This window comes from Henckelia pumila, chromosome 3 (genome assembly GCF_033568475.1).
Source record: "Henckelia pumila isolate YLH828 chromosome 3, ASM3356847v2, whole genome shotgun sequence".
In the NCBI taxonomy this organism is placed as follows: domain Eukaryota; kingdom Viridiplantae; phylum Streptophyta; class Magnoliopsida; order Lamiales; family Gesneriaceae; genus Henckelia; species Henckelia pumila.
In genome coordinates, this window is record NC_133122.1 from 198,998,315 (window position 1) to 199,016,017 (window position 17,703).

Sequence of the window (17,703 nt, forward strand, 5' to 3'; positions counted from 1 at the left end):
TTTTAATATAAAGCCTCCTAAGTTTACAAAGATCAAACCTTTGGAAAGTATCTTAAAAAACAAATAATATTTACATGTTGATTATGAATTTCTGTTACAAAAGAAGGATCGATGCGGACGGCTTTACTCCTATGAAATTCGGAAGGACACTGAAAACGTCTTTAAACATGGGATTTATTACCAAAACCCGTTCTACGTTTAAATATCACTCACACTGGAAAACATTGGCGATGGGCGATCTGTAATCATTATTTCTTACCAGATCAAAGCAACCCATTTTCTCTCCCTTCGTTCTCGATTTTGGCTAAAAGGGCGAAGAATTTTCGGGAAAATTCAAGAATGGGTTCTTGTAATACTTACAGAAAATGGTTGGCGTCTCTTTACAGAGGCAATTCCAAGATCACATATAACCTCTCTTGGGCTCGCATGAGTTCGTCATCCCTTTTCTCTTCTCAGTTCGAAGTAAGAGCTCTCTTCTTTTATCTTTTTGCAACTCGTGGATGTCTTGAAATTCTTGCGTGTTCTTTTGCCGTTCGCTCATTCTTGCTTTTTTTTTTGGGTCCAATTATCTGCTTGAGTGAAATTCAGTTCCCCGAATCTTGAATGAGCTATATTTTACTGGTTTCCGTTTAAAGCAAGAGAACTGGTTTTTCCCGTGTATTTTGTAAATCATCATTGCGTGAATTAATTAGATACGCCCTTATTGGATGTCGTAAGTTTTTCCTGTCTGCTAATCCGCTGCGTGAAACCAAGGAAATGAGAATGAGTACCCGCATCTTTGATGAATCATTTTCTACTGAACTTAATCATAAATCATGTGATTTTTTTTTATTAAACATTATTGTGGTTTTCTATCCTGATGCATACGAGTTTATTGTTCAATTTTTTAATCACAGAGAGTTGGATTCGTAGGGCTGGGAAACATGGGATCTCGAATGGCAAATAACTTGATTAAAGCTGGATACAATGTCCTGGTTCATGATGTGTAATTTATTCATCTCCATATTTCCATCCTTGTTGCAGTGTTCATGTATAACATGGACCTTTTTCTTGATTCATCATACTTGTCTCGATCTATTGACATTGTTTATAAACGAAAGAAAATGACAGTTCTTGGGAGCCCATAAATCTTATAACAAGATCATTTCTATTCTGTATTTGGCGCAGAAACCTTGATGTCATGAAGAAATACTCTGACAATGGCATTCTTACAAAAAATTCACCTTTTGATGTTGCAGAAGAATGTGATGTCGTAATCACTATGTTGCCATCTTCAACACATGTAAGCTTTTAATTTAACCTGTATTGCTATATGAATATATAGCCATCTAATATCATCAAAGCTCGTGGCTATAATCTTGGAATGATTTATTACATGATGCAAATCGTAAAGAGGATCTACATATTAGACGATGGAAAAGAATCAGCCAAGGTTCAAGTGTTGATGATGTAAAATCATGAAAGAGGTTGCAATGTGAACTACTTCTCATGAACACAAACTAATTTTCCTTTTTTAAGGAAATGTTCCAAATGGATGATATTCAAATCATTGAACCAGTATAAACTATTTATAAGATACTAGTTATTCAGAATCGATACATTGTTGATCAACTTGATGTTGCTCAAAATTTTTGGCTCCTGGATTTCTCATTTTCTCTTGCATATTGTATCTGGTTTATGAAATTACCAGTGAAAGAAGAGTGTCTAAGTCCAACTGCGTATATTTCCATTTGAATTTTTTTGAAGTAATTTCGATTTGAATTTGGTTGAACTATTACAAGGTTTCACTCTGATGAATATACAATCAAGATATCAAGTCCCCACTTTATGAATTTAGTTGCACCTGATACTCCCATCTTAACTGTTGATTAACTCTAGGATTACACTCAGCTAGCTAGCTTATGTGGTCCTGAGCTCTGTTCCTGTATCGTAGATATCTTGAAATATGTCATTATGATCAATATCCCTGTCAATCTGTTGCACATCCTCTATTATTGGCCCAAACAAAAATGAAGAAAAAACTTCTACCCATTGGCATTGAAGTTATTTTGAGAATTTCTTTTGCTACCATGTATCTATCTCACTTTCATCAGGCATAAATTCTACGTTCTTGTATATTTAGGTGATGGATGTTTACACTGGACCAAAAGGTTTCCTTAGTGATGGAAATTTGCTTAGACCAAAGCTGTTCATAGATTCCTCTACAATTGATCCACAAACGTCTAGAACAGTTTCTAGAGCCATTTCTGGTTGTAAATTAAAGGAAGATAGGGGTATGTTATCATTTTTAACCATCCAATGGTTAATTTGTTTCTTATTTTGATTGATTATTAAAAAATTCACCATTTGCTACAGTGTTCTTATGTTTCACTGATTGATATCTATGGCCTATTTGGTATTTATTTTGTCCTTGAACATAATGACTACACTGTAAATCATGCCCGGTCTTTCTAAACTTCCTTTCTCGTAAATGTAATGCCTTTTGCTCTTTATGGTCAAGGAGCATTTTTTCCCATCAAAATATGTCACGATGTTCTCATCCATTGTACATATTGTTCTCGATTTGATGCATAATACTGCAATTTGAATCTTTTACCATACAACAATGGTTTGATACAATTTATAATGCCTGTTCTTACAGAATCTGTGTCAACAAAGTTGAAGTTCAAAACCTTTCCTACTTCTTTAAGAAACTCATTGCCCCTGATTTAATTTTAGTTTCTTCAGAGCAGATTCCGCGAGTCGATGCGTATCCCTGTTATGATATTCATAAATTTACTGAATCTTCCATAGTTCGAGATCTGGTTGCACATATTTCTGTGAGTTGTTGTAAGATCTGATTGCATATATTCCTTAGGAGATGGTGAGTCTCCTGCTATGTTGGATGCACCTGTATCTGGCGGTGTTCTATCAGCTGAGACTGGGTCGCTCACTTTCATGGTATAGTTGTCGAAGATTTTGATTTGATTTCCTTGAAAGTATTCTTGGTACTTCTGTTTGATTCTAGTACAGCAAATAGCGGAAAATGTGACGTTTCGAAAACCATTGTATTTTGATATGATTGTTGGAATTTTTTCCCAGACATGGCTCCGTTGGTTCCAGTGTCTTTTGGAAACAAGGGCCCTTGTAGTTTTGATCTCAAGAAACGAGTCATACTGTTAAAATTTTATCTGCATTAATAGGCTGCTATTCAACGGAACACCACTTCTGCTTGATAAATTTTGTTCAGATAAGTAACATGGATCAACCCCCAATCATTTTTCTTTCCTCATTCAAACCTGTTGCGTGATTATTCTGATCATTCAAACCTTTTGCTATACAAGGTCTTTTTTGGTGATTGGCTGATTGTTAACTCTTATTGTACGAATCTAGCAATCCAACAGTTAAATTTTCTTGTCTAATATTCAACTGTTCATTGTCCTTTCTCTTCCATTGATAAGTTTACGATGATTCAGAACTGTAAGCTGGTCTCATGAGGTTGATCTGAAATGTGAAGTTATGTTCTGTGAGAGAGCCAAGTTCATGTTGTTTGACATTTTTTTAAGATGCCTTTTGTTTTTGGCTGCAGCAGCCGGATCATTCAGATTCTTGAACTTACAGCAGTATATGACATGTCTTCTTCAGGTTGGTGGCTCAGAGCAAGCATATATGTCTTCAAAGCCCTTGCTTCTCTCAATGGGCAAAAACATCACGTACTGTGGTGGCCCAGGAAATGGTTCGGTATTGTCTTGCTTGCAACCTTGTGCTCATGTGTGTGTGGGTTTCAAATTTTTAAGCATCTCTAAGCTGAGGGAGTAGCATATGATTTGTCCTTTAGCTTTTTATCATTCACAACCCCTTTTTCCAACTACTTTTTTGTAGTAAACAAAGGAAATGTTTGAATATAAGGTTCCTTTACACTATATTGCAATAATATTCACTCGTAAAGATAGCAAGTGGAAAGAGAATACTAGTGTCACTTGAATGGATATTCGCTTGCACTGTTCCTTTACAAAATCATAGACTTTAACACTTGGTAGAACTAACTCTCTAATTTTGCTACTATCTAGGCAGCAAAGATTTGCAACAATTTGGCCTTAGCTGTTAGTATGCTTGGGGTTTCTGAAGCCTTTGCACTTGGTCAATCACTGGGAATTTCAGCCCATACTTTAGCAAATATATTTAATTCTTCAAGTGCTCGCTGTTGGAGCAGGTAAAATGCTATTTGATATCTTACTAGAATAAATTAATGCACGATCGAGGCATCGTGTCGTAAATATGATGACACAATTTTCTATATCATTCACAGCGATACTTACAATCCAGTGCCTGGAGTGATGGATGAAGTGCCAGCTTCCAGGAATTATGAAGGCGGATTTGCTGCCAAACTAATGGTACATGGTTCCATCACCTTATATAAGCTGATTTTTGCTAAGTACTCTTCACAGGATCTCCAATCGAATCTGCTTCACACATACCTCATAAATCAAATTTTGCTTTGTTGAAAATGCATCTGTTTTAACTTTGCTGTTGTCCCTTTTTGTGAATATTTTGAACATTACTCGCATCAAACTTTTATGTGGTCGTGTTCATTTTTCCTCTTTGTATTTAGGCAAAAGATTTAGGCCTTGCAGCAGTATCAGCCAAAGAAGTTGGCCTATCTAGTCCATTGACATTTCTAGCTGAGAGGATGTAAGTTCTGAGCTTTTAACTTTTTCAGAGCATAGCAAACTTTTTATTGAACCCATTTCATTTTGCCCTGGGATGACATCTTCCGGTACTTGATCCGGCATTTATAATTTTCTGGCTGGGAGAAAGAGGGATCAGTGGTGCTGTCAACCCTCTTTGTGAAACTTTTTTTTTACAAACATATTGTTTCCCATAAAATATTATGGATTCCCTACTCTAAGAGTAGGAGCTTACCCATATGATGAAGTACTGATGAGAACTTTACGTGTATGTTAAATATGAGAACAAGAATTGATGATGAATTGATAATACACAAACATGGTTTGCAGATTCACAGAGCTTTGCAACGAAGGTCATGGAACAAAGGATTTCTCCTGCGTTTTTCGCCATTATTTTTCTGGCAAGGATGAGTGGTAACTTCATCTTGGATCTTTGTTCTATAAAACTTTTCTTTATTTGTTGCCCATTCTCCTGCATACTGGAAACATGTTTTTATCTCTTATAACTTCCTTTTCTTCCAATTTTTCGCTTGGTTTTTGCTGCTAGTTGCACAATTGGGGGCTTGGGTGATAGTTTGTAAAGGCATAAATGGTTGTTATGTGGTCTTGCATGTGGGGTCCGTTGAAAATATTATGAACAACAAATATCCACCTTTGGATTGTCTGGAGGGTGTATATATATATATTAAAAAAAATGTTTTTTTAAGATTAAAAAATGTTACTTTTGAAAATTCTATTAACTGCAGGTTTGTGGAATTTCTTTATTTGTTTAAAATGGCGCAGCAATACTTGCATTCGATTTAAGTTGTGCTTTCACAAAAGGATCACAACATACTTTAATTCCCTAGCGTAAAAGATTATTCTTTCCTCAACTTTCATTGCATTTTGCTAAAGTACGTATTGTTTTTTTACTTTAGCAAGTGGCATCAAATTTATTTACTTTCCCTTTTCTTTTAAAGCTTTTCGATTTTCTATTACACTAAATTTTATGTACTCAAATCCATAACAAATTATTTCAGATTCAATACTAATGATGATAATGGGTGGCCAGAGGAGGATTATGACTATGTCGGCGCCATGGCAACACAACTCCGGAACTTGTTTTACGGCCCCACGATACCAAATTAATCGAATGCGATTGTATATTCACTTACCTGTTTTGTTATTTTTTGCTTTCTTCTTGTTTGTTTCGTGTAAATCTAATAAGAGCGATGATATTTACATTTTATTTTTTGTTATTTACATTTTATTTGTGAATAAATTTTACGCATGTAATGACGTGTAAATTACACAAAATGATGTGTAAATATAACTCCTATCTTATTTGAATTAGTATTGTTGCCATCAAATATAAATTTTGATATATATATATATATATAATTTTAGATAGTTAATTTGCTCTTTTTTAAACTAACATATATTATTCTATCTTATGTTACACACATATTATTTGAAAGTTACAAAAATATATTCAAAATTATATTTCACATTGGGTTTAGTAAGCATTGAATTAACGAATATTGATATATGTATAACGAAATATGTACAATAATTTTTACATCATACAAAATTCAATACAAAAAATCTTTTATCAAATTTTGTGATATATTAAATACAAAATTTCACGATATAATATTAAAATATCACAAGATAATAGCAAAATATCACGATTGTTATAAAATATATATGTATATTTTTTGAGACGTCTGTACGTATTGGTAGTACTGGCATTGTTCTTTAGGAAATCGCACTGCAGGAAACTGTAGGGAAAGGCAACGGAGGTATCCGCTTCTCATTAATTAAAAGGGTCTCTCCTGGTCTCCGACGAGTCGTCTCCTTTGCATAAACCCAAAACCCAGTAGTATTACGGCCTACTGACTACTGAGAAACTTTTGGGTGTCTTTTAAAAAAAATTTGAAGGACAAAAGGAAAACCTTTGGTGTGCCAATCACGCAGAACACCCTGATAACTGATTTAGTACCCGTAATCATGCAGAGGAGCGTTGGCACAGTGAGCATTGCCGATGTGAAGGTACTGTTTTATGTTTTTTTTTTTAATCAAAAACCCTTTTTTGTTTTCTTTGGTGGTGTCGTGAAATGTTACCTTTTTTGGTCATTGGGCTAATTTTTTTTTGGGTTTCTCATTCCGTTCTTGGAAAGTTTAAAGCGTTACTGAAAGGGAGTTTCATATATTGTGTTGTGTTCTGCGTTTGGCTGATAGAAAGCTGCATCTAAGTGAATGTATTTTTAAAGTGATTGCTCGTCTTATGATTTTCTTGGTGGAATGATGATGTTATTTTTGGTAAATCTTGATTTGTTTTATGTTCATCTCTCTTGGTCACAAAGTGAATGGATATTGGATAATGGATATATATTCTTTTAAGAACAGGGTAAGGGTCAAGTGGATTCATATTCTATCTTCAGCCCTTGGAAAATACTTGTTCCCTTTAGGCCACAAGAACCGGGCCTTGGGCGACCTTTGCCTTGCTGAGGCTCAATGTGGGAACTCTTTACCTTTTTCAACCATGGCTTTTTATAGAATCCCGTCCTTTATTGCAATGATGTGATCATATGCGGAATAATATTCTTGTTTTGTGTACTACTAGTCTACTACACGGAAAGAATGACAGCATTTGGGCTTTCACTTTGTGCAGGAGCTTGGCCCTGGGAACACAGTTCTTGATGGATGATTATTGATTGCCAAATAAGATTTCACTTCCAACCTAAAGTGCTGGGATATTGATGGAAACAGTGAAATACACATCTAACTCCGCAAAAAAGTCACCGATGACACCCAAGGCGATTATACATCAGAGATTTGGTGATAAAGCCATCTATAAGGTCGAGGAAGTACAAGATTTAACTCAACACGGATGTCCAGGGCTAGCCGTCCTGCAGAAGGGACCCTGCCTCTACCGATGCACCCTACTGCTTCCTGAAATTATTGTTGTCTCTGACATCTTTAAAAGGAAAAAGGATGCTGAACAATCAGCTGCAGAGAAGGCCATAGAAAAGGTTTCACATTTTATTCTTTGTTGGTAACAAAGTTTTAGACTGTTTCTTCCTTTTGCAACCCAGCAAGCACTATTATCATTTCTCATATATTCAAATAATTGTTTGTTTCTGACGTACGGACCTTGTACAAAAATCAGTATGATAAACCCATGATTTTCCAGCTATTTCATCCCTGAATTTATCTTGATTTTGTTTCGGTGTCCTTGTTTCTGGCCCTGACAGCTGAAATCTGTATGTTAATATCCCAAAGCATGCACTTTTTATCTGTAAAATCTAAATGTGCCTTGCAGCTTGGAATTCGTCAGAAAGAATATAATCCTACCATACTTGAAGCATGGGATGATTTGGCTAGCCGTCTTGTTTTTCTATTTGCTAATGAGGTATGTGCCTGCACTATATCAGATCTAGTCTGGGTGGCATAGCTTATTAGATGGACTTGTGTGAATGAACTGCCTCTCCTTGTCATACTTTGCGCATTTTCCTTCTATTCGAATGTGTCTTCACTGTTACGGAGTTCTGATATTTCTCTCCATAATCGTCATCACTATCATTATTCTCAAATTTTCCTTTTTAAACATCAGATTCATCTTCCCTTCAGTTATTTTAAATTAAATTTTAAATCTTTTTCAATGAGCAAATTGAATTTATACAGATTGTGGTTAAGGGCGATAGTAGTAGGGGTTCTAGCACTTCTGTTGAGATGGGATTATTCAACAACTAATGTAATTTGGTTCGTGTGTGTGGCGTTTGTTCCTTGTTTTCTTTAACAAACTGAAAAATTAGATTGTTTCTTTTGCATGTTGGTTGCCGGTTGATGTTACAATGCAACAAGGATAATTAGCTCATGAAGGACTGTTCTGGATCTGTGTTTTTTTTATAATTTGTTCTATATGCTGCTGAAGTTTTCTTTCCATTCACTTTTTTATTCTAAGTTTCCCTTTTTCTTTGGTGATTGTGAAGTTCCTTTCTTCTCTCCACCCACTCAGTGGTCACTTCAGAGCAGCTTTGAGAAGAGAAGGCCACTTCAATGGTTGCGTTCCTGTGTCTGTGATAGCACTTTATGATGCAAAGATTGGTAACATATGTAAACACATAAATCCTGCGGCTGAATCGAGTTCACTGCTAGTGATGTCACTAGTTCTCAAGGCAGCAGCAAAACAAACTGATGTGGTTTTGTCATTTGAGGAGCAACTTTCACTAAAGAAGAGAAACCCGTATCCTCCTGAGATTATACAACCTTCTACAGACCATGAATCAAGCTTGTGTTATGGCGGTACAATTGAAGTAGTACGGATTCCAGCTTCACTAGATAAGGATGTGGAAACTGTGAAGCTTAACATTGCTGCAACTGGTTATTACCTTGACGTTATTGGACAGGAATTAGGTGTAAATGAGGCTTCCAATGTTCTGATATCTAGGTGAGGTTAGTACATATATGGGATGGAAGATGGGTACTCTCTTCTGTCTGCTACTTTCGGAGAACTTACTGGATCAAGTTCATTACCGATTTTAGGTCTGATGAACACTGCTTAGCTAACATTTGGAAAATAATTAAAGTCCTTAATCATGAATCTGGTCTTCTTATCTGGGCTAATGGGGCTACAAGTAGAATTTATCTCCAATGAGAAACATGCATGTCGAAAATGAGCTGTGTAATTCATGTTTAGTGGGTGATTGCCCCTTTTATTCTAAGTCTTGCAAGTTTCTGTTTTTCTATCTGTGACTAAATAAAAACGAAATCATATGCAGAACGATTGGCAAAGCTTCCTCCGAATTGAGAATATATTCCTGTGCTGCCAAGCGACATCTCTGGGACCAATTATCAGAGCTTGATGTGAAACAACACATTCATCTTGAAGGATCTCTAAATGAGAGGGCGAGTTACTTCTCTGGTCAATTTGTATATGGTGATGCAATTTTGGCATCTGTCGGTTACACATGGAAATCTACTGATCTTTTCCATGAATCTGTTTCCTTGCGCACGTATTACAGGTTGGACTCTAGCTCTGTTGGTGGCTGTTAATCGTCCCCATTAATTTTTGAAATATAAGTGTTTCAGTCTGCAACACTCCTACATGGGGACAATTCTACTCTGATGCTTTGAGAACTTGCATGTCACCTAATGATAGTTTTTTTAATCTCTTTGTCTAGGATACTTGTGAACAAGATACCTAATGGGGCATATAAGATATCTAGAGAAGCAATACTCGCTGCTAAGTTGCCGGTAGCATTTACTACAAGAAGCAATTGGAGAGGTTCCTTGCCAAGAGACCTACTTTGTACAATCTGTCGTTTTCATAATCTATCTGAACCTGTTTTATCTGTTCAATTAATTTCATTGGATTCGTCACAAGATTTACCTGGATCCCATAAAAAGCTGAAAGTAATGGAGGCTGATAGAGAAGAAAAAAGTGAAGCAGGCCTTGCTGCTGGCTGTGGCAATCTGGTGGGATCTACTGAAGCATCTAGTTGTGAAGTAAAACTATATTCAAAAAATCAGGAGTTGATCTTACAATGTTCGCCCCAAGAAGCTTATAGAAGGCAGACCGATGCCATCCAAAGTGCTGCTTTGAAAGTACTATCTTGGTTGGATATATTTCTTGAAAAACCTGACACACCTTTGGAGAAGCTGAAAGCAGTTGCTGAAAAACTTGACATTCACTTATCTCTTCATTACTTCTTGAAGGAGTTTGCATCATGCCATTCTGTTCATAAATGTGGAATCGCAATTGCTCAAGCTTGCAAATCATTAAACTATAGCTGCAGTAGTGATGTAGTTAAAGATGAACCGTTGTTTGTTGCTATTGGGGGTCAGAGTTCTGGAACCACTCCGTCAAACGGCTATCTAGCTTCTGTATGTTACTCTGTTTCGTTGGTCAGTGATGAAGACTGCATGAAGGAACACCTTGAAAGTTGTGAAGAGTTTGAATTTGAGGTAGGTAATGAAGCAGTCCTGCCTGATCTTGAAACTGTTGTAGCACAAATGGCTGTTGGCCAGTCTTCTAATGTTCAAACAGAGTTGGTACCCTGTGAGCTTATTTTGGCAGCAGCTGGTGATGCTGCAGCAACTTTATCGTTATTATCTTCAAGTAAGCAGTTCCCGCCTTCATTTTTTATTTGTATGTGAATCTCTCCTATAAGGCTATACTGAATACTATGCTCATCTAAAATAACTAGACCCTAATTTTGCCAGGTAAACTCCTGCTTCTTTATCCTCTTATCAGTTTATTTTGCATCACTTTCCTTCTGTGTTGTTATTTGGCAGGAAGCTGCAAATTGGAGTACAATATAACTCTATTGCGGTTGACAGAACCATTGGAAGATAGAATGGAGCAAGCTTTATTCAGTCCCCCTCTGTCAAAGCAGCGTGTTGAATTTGCAGTGCGACATATTAAAGAATTTTCTGCATCCTCGTTGGTATTAGCTGATATACTCCATGCTTTTTTCCAACTATGATGTTTTGGGATTTGGGACTGATTCACTTTCAATGCAGGTTGATTTTGGTTGTGGTTCTGGAAGCTTATTGGATTCTTTGCTATTGTATCCTACCTCTCTGGAAAAAATTGTAGGTGTTGATATTTCGCAGAGGAGTCTTGCACGAGCAGCCAAGGTAAGTAGCATTTACTGCTGTGGTATCTTGGCTGTTTGATGTTTTTGTTGTCATATCAACAGTTTTTCTCTCTGCAAGTCTGTTTTCGTTTCTGTTATAAGCCGTTTGATGCTATCTTGAACAAGATATTAACTTCCCCCATTCCCCAAAAAATTGTCACCAAATCAATCTTTGGCGTGCTTGATTGGAGGTGAGATGATCAGTGATGTCATCTATTTGTTGAGGCGCTCCATCTTGATTACACTAATCACAAGATATCTTAATTGATGTATCAATAATTTTGGCCAGAAAACAGGTAATATTTTGTGGTTCATTCCCGACTCGATTTTTCAAGCCAAATGACTCATAGTTGTAGCAAGGGAGGTTTACGACTTCCAGTTACATATATGATCTATTCTTATTTCCAGCTGATTCTCTTGGCAGATTGCCTGTTTAATCTTTTAAATGTTGTAGCCAATTACAAGTAATCTTTCCACCACTGCAGTCGCTACACACTAAATTAAACAGCTTACTGGATGCCAAGGATACATCTAGCGCGATCAAGTCTGCAGTGCTATATGATGGCTCAATCACGAAATATGATTCCCGATTGCACGGCTTTGATATTGCAACTTGCTTGGAGGTACTTGTTTCTCCCTTCTCACTTTGTATCTGCTATGGCTCCAGTTTACTTTTCATTCATCTTGTCTCTGATTTGCTAAACCTGGAAATCGTGATTCTGAAAGGTGATTGAGCACATGGAGGAGAAAGACGCGCGTTTATTTGGCGATGTAGTCCTCAGCTCTTTCTGTCCCAAGATTCTTATTGTCTCTACCCCAAACTACGAGTACAATGTCATTCTTCAGGGTTCTACGCTACAAAGCCTAGAAGATGATCCAGACGAAAAAAATCAAGCCCAGAGCTGTAAATTCCGAAATCATGACCATAAATTTGAATGGACTAGATCACAGTTCAATCGCTGGGCATCTGATTTGGCTGCTAGGCATAATTACAGTGTTGCATTTAGTGGCGTCGGCGGATCTGCTGATACTGAACCTGGATTTGCGTCCCAAATCGCAATATTTAGACGATGTAATGATGACTATGATCGTGATCGTGTGGCCAAAATGGAGTTTGGTCATCAATATGTAGTCCTATGGGAGTGGAATACAGAAGATTTGCTCCCTAAAAAAGAATAGGTGTTTTTTGAACATGATGCTAGGTTCGAACAATGTTTTATGACATTTTACTGCAGCGTTAGTGAATATAAGCATTAGAGACTTATTTATATTCCCTCATTTCATATAGGGTTTTGCATTTTTGGTGGATTCCCGTGAATTTTGTGGGCTACAAATTTAAATCTGAATTTTGAACTTGATATTAATGAGTTAAATTCGAATTATATCTACATCTAAAAGATGTTTTGGGTGAGTTCCTAAACTATTTAACGAATGGTACCATCATAAAATGTTAAAAAAAAGTTTTAAAAACTATTTGGTCATCGAAGAGCGGTTTAGTCAAGAGGATAAAAACATTTTTCTTAAAAATTGTTGTGTTTGATTATATAATTTGTTTTGAAAAAAACGATTTAAGTATTTTTTTTTTAAAAGCTAGAATCTTCTCTGGCTTTTGAGTTCTACTTCTGCTTTTTTTTTTTTTAAATAAAAAATCAAAAGATTTTAAATATTTATCCAAACAACAAAATGATTTCTGTTTTTTTAATAAAAAAACTTTAAAAAAACTGAACTTATCTAAATGTTTTTTTTTAAATTACAGTTTATGTATCCAAACTGACTCTATTTATTTTTTAAGATTTTACTTTGATGTTTAAAAAAAATTAAAATAATCTTCTAACTTTTATTATAAACATACATTTTCTTAAAAAAAAATCAATTGCGTGGATTTCAAAACATATGTCCAAATATATATGTATATATATTCATAATATTAAATTATCAATGTAATTCTGATAAAAAAAATATTTATAATACTAAACAATAAACATATCAATATTTTCAAACTTTATTGCCTTGTTTTTAGTCAACTTTATTGTCTTATATTAACTAAAATATCTTAACTTTTAAAAATAAGATATTGTCATTAGTAAGCTTTTGAAACAAATTTTAATATTTTCTCCATCTCGATTATGGGAAATTCTATGCTGCCCTTTGGGGTAGTGCCCGGAGGGCAATCCAACGGCCCGAGATTTTACACATCATCATGATGTAATGTATAAAATGGCCCGGGGCCATTGGATCTGGCAGACCGGATAGTATCGATCTGCCAGCATAGAATCTTTCCTCGATTATATAGTCCTGTTTTTTTCATATGAAAATTAAGAAAATCATGGAAGAATAAATTATATACAAATTTATCATTTTATCCTTATTTAATGTATTCCAAAATTGGTTGTATAATTTTTAAGATATAGTTAATAGAAATATATTAGTAAAAAAATATAAAAAATATTACTAAATATAGTGTAAGCTTGTATATTTGAAACAAAAAAAATGACATATATAATCGGAACGGAGAGAATAGAAGATATCAAACTTTATAAACTATACGAAATGAGTTTAATAAAAAAAACTCATTTATTTCGTTGGATTTTGATATCCTCATATTATTCTCAAGGCTGAATGAATATATCTCATCAATAATTAAATATTTGTCAATCTTAAAATTTTAATATTTTATTATGTGTAGTATTGTGTTTAAAATAATTTTATAATTTTCCCACAAAACCATCATTTTATTTTTTTTAAAAGTGGGCAAAGTTAATTATCCCACAATAGTTCTCATTTTTTAAAATGTTTTTTAATGAAATAAATAATAGTAAATAAATGCAAAATAAGGGTTATAATTGCAATTTTTGGGTGATCATGTCATGCTAATACAGTCCCTGCTGAAATATTGTGGGAGTATGCTCTGGGGGTTGGGCCATGTGCTCCCTCCTTCAGGTCTCTGCCGCTCGTGCACATCCCTCGATTACCCTCCGCATGAGCCAATGGGCCTCTAACTCATGCGAAATGGAGTCTCTTTCGTGGTCAACCTTTTTTTTTTCTTTTTTTTTTCTTTTTAGATATAGAATAGGTAAGACTTTTTAATATATTGACATGACGTTTCTCATTTTTTGTCAGTTTATAGTTATTTAATTGTGAAAATGTCACATTTATTTTGATGAATATTTATTTACATAAACATAATTTTTGTATTTTTTAAATTTAATCATATAATTTTTCATATTTTTTGTTTTTCATTAAAAAAACGAATTGCAACGAGCATAAAACACGTCCATCCGAGGAATTAATATTCCTTTTATCTTTGAATTATTAGGAAAAAAACCATGAAAGAGGAGATAGAAGATTATAGATTAATTTCTATTTTTTGGGGAATAATAATAATAATAATAATAATAATAATAATAATAATAATAATAATAATAATAATAATAATAATAATAATAATAATAATAATAATAAGAGTAAAGACGCCGCCTTTCCCAACGGATACTTATATAACGGCTACTCCCCTCAAGCGTGATGATAATTCTCCGCCTCACTTTAGACTCCCAATTTCAACGTGCAATTCACTTTCCCCATCACTGTTATCGAATCTCCCCTCTCTAATTTCGTGCACTCACTCGTTTTTTTCTCATGCTCCATCTTTGTGTACATTCCCGTCTCTTCATATTCTCGATCATTTTATTTGAAGAAACTTGTTTCTTGGCTGATTTCTAAGGCCATTGATAGGATTTTCTTGGAAATTAAGGACAAGGGTCAGAAAATTTAACGAGAGAAGGGGATTTGTTTTTTTGATCCATCACTTGATTATCTTCTGAGAAGGGTATGCCGAGTAACAGTAGTGTTGATCAGTACAACAGTTACTACAGTTCTCAACCCAGAGGATTCTCGACTCCGCCGCCAACATGGAAGACCAGCCGGAGTTCTCCGGTGATGCTGGGATCGGAGAAGAAGCCGAGAAGGTCGCCCCTTTTTCATGTCGTTCACAAAGTTCCTTCCGGTGACTCTCCGTACGGTAGAGCCAAGCATGTCCAGGTGACCGTTGATTGATGGCATTTTTCTGTTTCTTGAATTGATTCTCTTTTGTTTTTGCTTTGAAAATGTACGCGCTTGTGTTATATGGTTTTATTTACATTGTTCGAATTTAATTGATGCTTCATATTTTTTTCTGGGATGTAAGGATTTTGTTTTTTTTCTTGTTTCTTCTAGGATCTAGGATAATGAAAATGAATCATCTGATTAATCGTTAGGAAATCGATATTGGCGAAAATACGTGGATTTTATTGTCGAAGCATGTATCTTGCTTCTATGGACTTTCATATCCAAAGGATATAATTGCAAAGGAAAATAAGATTAGATTCAAATTCTATAGAAGCATCCTGTTCTATTGTATTATTTTGGCAGGCTAGGTTGCTGTCAAAACTGTTCTGAAAATTTACTCAAAAAGAAGTTGCGATTTTATGATGACTATAATGCGAGAATCCTTGAAAGCCCGAAACCGTTTACTTGACTTATAGTATTGAATTATTACAAAAAATTTGTCTGCTGATTCCATGCTAAAAAACAGCTGGTAGACAAGGACCCAAGCAGGGCTGTTTCCATGTTTTGGGCTGCTATAAATTCTGGCGATCGAGTTGATAGTGCTCTGAAAGACATGGCAGTTGTAATGAAACAGTTAGATCGGTCAGATGAGGCTGTTGAGGCCATTAAGTCGTTTCGTCATCTATGTCCTCTTGAATCTCAAGAATCTCTTGACAACATACTGGTTGAACTCTACAAGGTAATAAAGATTTTGAGATAACTACAATTTGGCAAGCTGATTCTTTAAGATTTTTTATGGTTAATGCAGAAATCTGGCAGGATTGAGGAAGAGATTGAAATGCTTAAACTAAAAGTTAAGCAACTAGAAGATGGGACAGCTTTTGGTGGGCAGAGGACGAAGATGGCAAGATCTCAAGGAAAGAAATTTCAGATCACAGTTGAAAAAGACTACTCTAGGTACATATCCACATTACTTATTATAAATGGATGGAAATTTTTTAGACATAAGCCTGATTAACTTATTTGCTTTTAAAATTTACCTGAAGATTGTTGGGGAATTTGGCTTGGGCTTACATGCAGCTGAAAGATTTCAAGTCCGCAGAAGAACATTACAGGTGTTTTTGTAAATCTGGAGTTCATTATGCTAAATACTGATTGTTTTAAATAACTTAAGTCTCATGCATCAATGTGTTTTGATGCAGAAAAGCACTGTCTATTGAACCGGATAAGAACAAGCAGTGCAACTTAGCAATGTGTTTGATGTGCATGAACAAGTTAACAGAAGCCAAATTTTTGCTGCAAGCCACAGGAATTTCATCTGACTGTGGGGGACCTATGGATGAATCCTTTGCGAGGTCCTATGAACGTGCCTCCCAAATGTTGGTTGAGTTGGAGGCACAGGGTATTCTTGAACCTGTGAAACGAACGGACATCTGTTTGTCCTTGAAGAATATGAATCTAGGTGCATTTACTGAATTCCCCTATGAAAAAAGGTCTGATTTTGACTGGAAATCGAACCACCGTGGGTACAATGTGAGCCGAGAAGAAGCAGATTGCGTGTTGAGACCGGTGTATGGTTCTCCATTCTACAATGGAAAAATTCCAAAAGTTCCATTCACACAGCCGAGAAGATGTTCGTTGTCCTCCAATAATGGAAATCATCAAAGAAATGCAAAGGCTAATAATGGAGGCTTCTGTCGAAAATTGTCTTTCTTCGAACAATCTACTGAAGCTGAAACAGAAACTGTAACTGAGCTGGCACTTAAGTATAATGAAGAAAGACCGAAGAATTTCCAGCTGAAACCTGATGCTGAAGAAATTGTTGACAGAGTTTGTGTTAACGAAGTGGAAAACTCGAAATCTGAGGAAATCCTGACTAGTTGCAAAAAACCCCACAATTTAACATGTGAACGCAAGAAAAGCTGGGCTGATATGGTTGAAGAAGAAGAGCAAGCCTTGAAAAGTTGGAAAATAGATTCATCAAAGACAGATTCATGCAACTATTTTCCAGAATCTTTGTCATCTTACCAAACTCTAGGCAAGATGTCTGTGGATTCAGTGAATGAAGGACTTAATGACGAAAACATGAATTCTAACTTGGTTCCACAAACTCCCATCTCCACGAAGGGATCTATTGAACTTGGATGCGGAAATTTTATGCAACCGGAGAAATTACCGTTGTGTACTTTTGACAAGTATCATAATACAAATCGTTGTGCTTCGCCATTGCCATTGAAAATTTTAACCTTTGAAGGCAAAGGTACAGTTCCCTCAGACGATTTATCTTCTACAAAGTCTATGAATCAAAGGAACAGGCTGCCGGTTTTCCGGGATATTACGCATGTTCCTGAAAGTCCAGGAAAATGACT

At 35.5% G+C, this 17,703-nt stretch overlaps 3 protein-coding genes across 7 annotated transcripts; all 3 read left to right on the forward strand.

Annotated features, from left to right (window-relative positions):
• Nucleotides 1-62: 62 nt before the first annotated feature.
• Nucleotides 63-6,004, forward strand: LOC140886975 (probable 3-hydroxyisobutyrate dehydrogenase, mitochondrial). 4 transcript variants are annotated; one of them, XM_073293942.1, is made up of 11 exons: nucleotides 141-462; nucleotides 897-985; nucleotides 1,168-1,282; nucleotides 2,123-2,273; nucleotides 2,858-2,940; nucleotides 3,625-3,720; nucleotides 4,050-4,192; nucleotides 4,289-4,373; nucleotides 4,592-4,671; nucleotides 4,998-5,081; nucleotides 5,687-6,004. In XM_073293942.1, coding segments are annotated over exons 1-11 (1,050 nt in total). In that variant the 5' UTR covers nucleotides 141-339; the 3' UTR covers nucleotides 5,688-6,004. The 4 variants fall into 4 exon arrangements, with proteins under 4 accessions (XP_073150045.1, XP_073150042.1, XP_073150043.1 ...); XM_073293943.1 differs by having other exon boundaries at nucleotides 356-462; nucleotides 913-985; XM_073293944.1 differs by lacking the exon at nucleotides 2,123-2,273 and having other exon boundaries at nucleotides 63-462; nucleotides 3,625-3,715.
• A 394-nt stretch (nucleotides 6,005-6,398) lies between these two features.
• On the forward strand, nucleotides 6,399-12,575 carry LOC140886621 (small RNA 2'-O-methyltransferase-like). Of its 2 annotated transcripts, none has more exons than XM_073293297.1 (10): nucleotides 6,399-6,698; nucleotides 7,321-7,681; nucleotides 7,972-8,061; nucleotides 8,642-9,099; nucleotides 9,431-9,673; nucleotides 9,833-10,770; nucleotides 10,947-11,098; nucleotides 11,175-11,291; nucleotides 11,776-11,913; nucleotides 12,017-12,575. In XM_073293297.1, exons 2-10 carry the CDS (start codon nucleotides 7,409-7,411, stop codon nucleotides 12,467-12,469), a joined length of 2,862 nt encoding a protein of 953 aa, XP_073149398.1. In that variant the 5' UTR covers nucleotides 6,399-6,698; nucleotides 7,321-7,408; the 3' UTR covers nucleotides 12,470-12,575. The 2 variants fall into 2 exon arrangements, with proteins under 2 accessions (XP_073149398.1, XP_073149400.1); XM_073293299.1 differs by lacking the exon at nucleotides 6,399-6,698 and adding an exon at nucleotides 7,081-7,165.
• A 2,354-nt stretch (nucleotides 12,576-14,929) lies between these two features.
• Nucleotides 14,930-17,701, forward strand: LOC140890341 (protein POLLENLESS 3). Its single transcript, XM_073298096.1, has 5 exons — nucleotides 14,930-15,328; nucleotides 15,861-16,073; nucleotides 16,143-16,291; nucleotides 16,381-16,449; nucleotides 16,537-17,701. The coding sequence occupies exons 1-5, from the start codon at nucleotides 15,119-15,121 to the stop codon at nucleotides 17,699-17,701; spliced, it is 1,806 nt and encodes a 601-aa protein (XP_073154197.1). The 5' UTR covers nucleotides 14,930-15,118.
• Nucleotides 17,702-17,703: the final 2 nt, after the last annotated feature.

Bases quoted from the DNA above. Each gene is read 5' to 3' on its own strand.
- LOC140886975 (XM_073293941.1), top strand. From the start codon at position 340: ATGGGTTCTTGTAATACTTACAGAAAATGGTTGGCGTCTCTTTACAGA. The intron at 463-896 runs GTAAGAGCTCTC...TTTTAATCACAG, and splicing joins TTTTCTCTTCTCAGTTCGAA to AGAGTTGGATTCGTAGGGCT. The intron at 3,721-4,049 runs GTATTGTCTTGC...GCTACTATCTAG, and splicing joins GTGGCCCAGGAAATGGTTCG to GCAGCAAAGATTTGCAACAA.
- LOC140886621 (XM_073293297.1), top strand. From the start codon at position 7,409: ATGGAAACAGTGAAATACACATCTAACTCCGCAAAAAAGTCACCGATG. The intron at 7,682-7,971 runs GTTTCACATTTT...TGTGCCTTGCAG, and splicing joins CAGAGAAGGCCATAGAAAAG to CTTGGAATTCGTCAGAAAGA. The intron at 11,292-11,775 runs GTAAGTAGCATT...CCACCACTGCAG, and splicing joins GTCTTGCACGAGCAGCCAAG to TCGCTACACACTAAATTAAA.
- LOC140890341 (XM_073298096.1), top strand. From the start codon at position 15,119: ATGCCGAGTAACAGTAGTGTTGATCAGTACAACAGTTACTACAGTTCT. The intron at 16,292-16,380 runs GTACATATCCAC...ATTTACCTGAAG, and splicing joins GTTGAAAAAGACTACTCTAG to ATTGTTGGGGAATTTGGCTT. The intron at 16,450-16,536 runs GTGTTTTTGTAA...GTTTTGATGCAG, and splicing joins TCCGCAGAAGAACATTACAG to AAAAGCACTGTCTATTGAAC.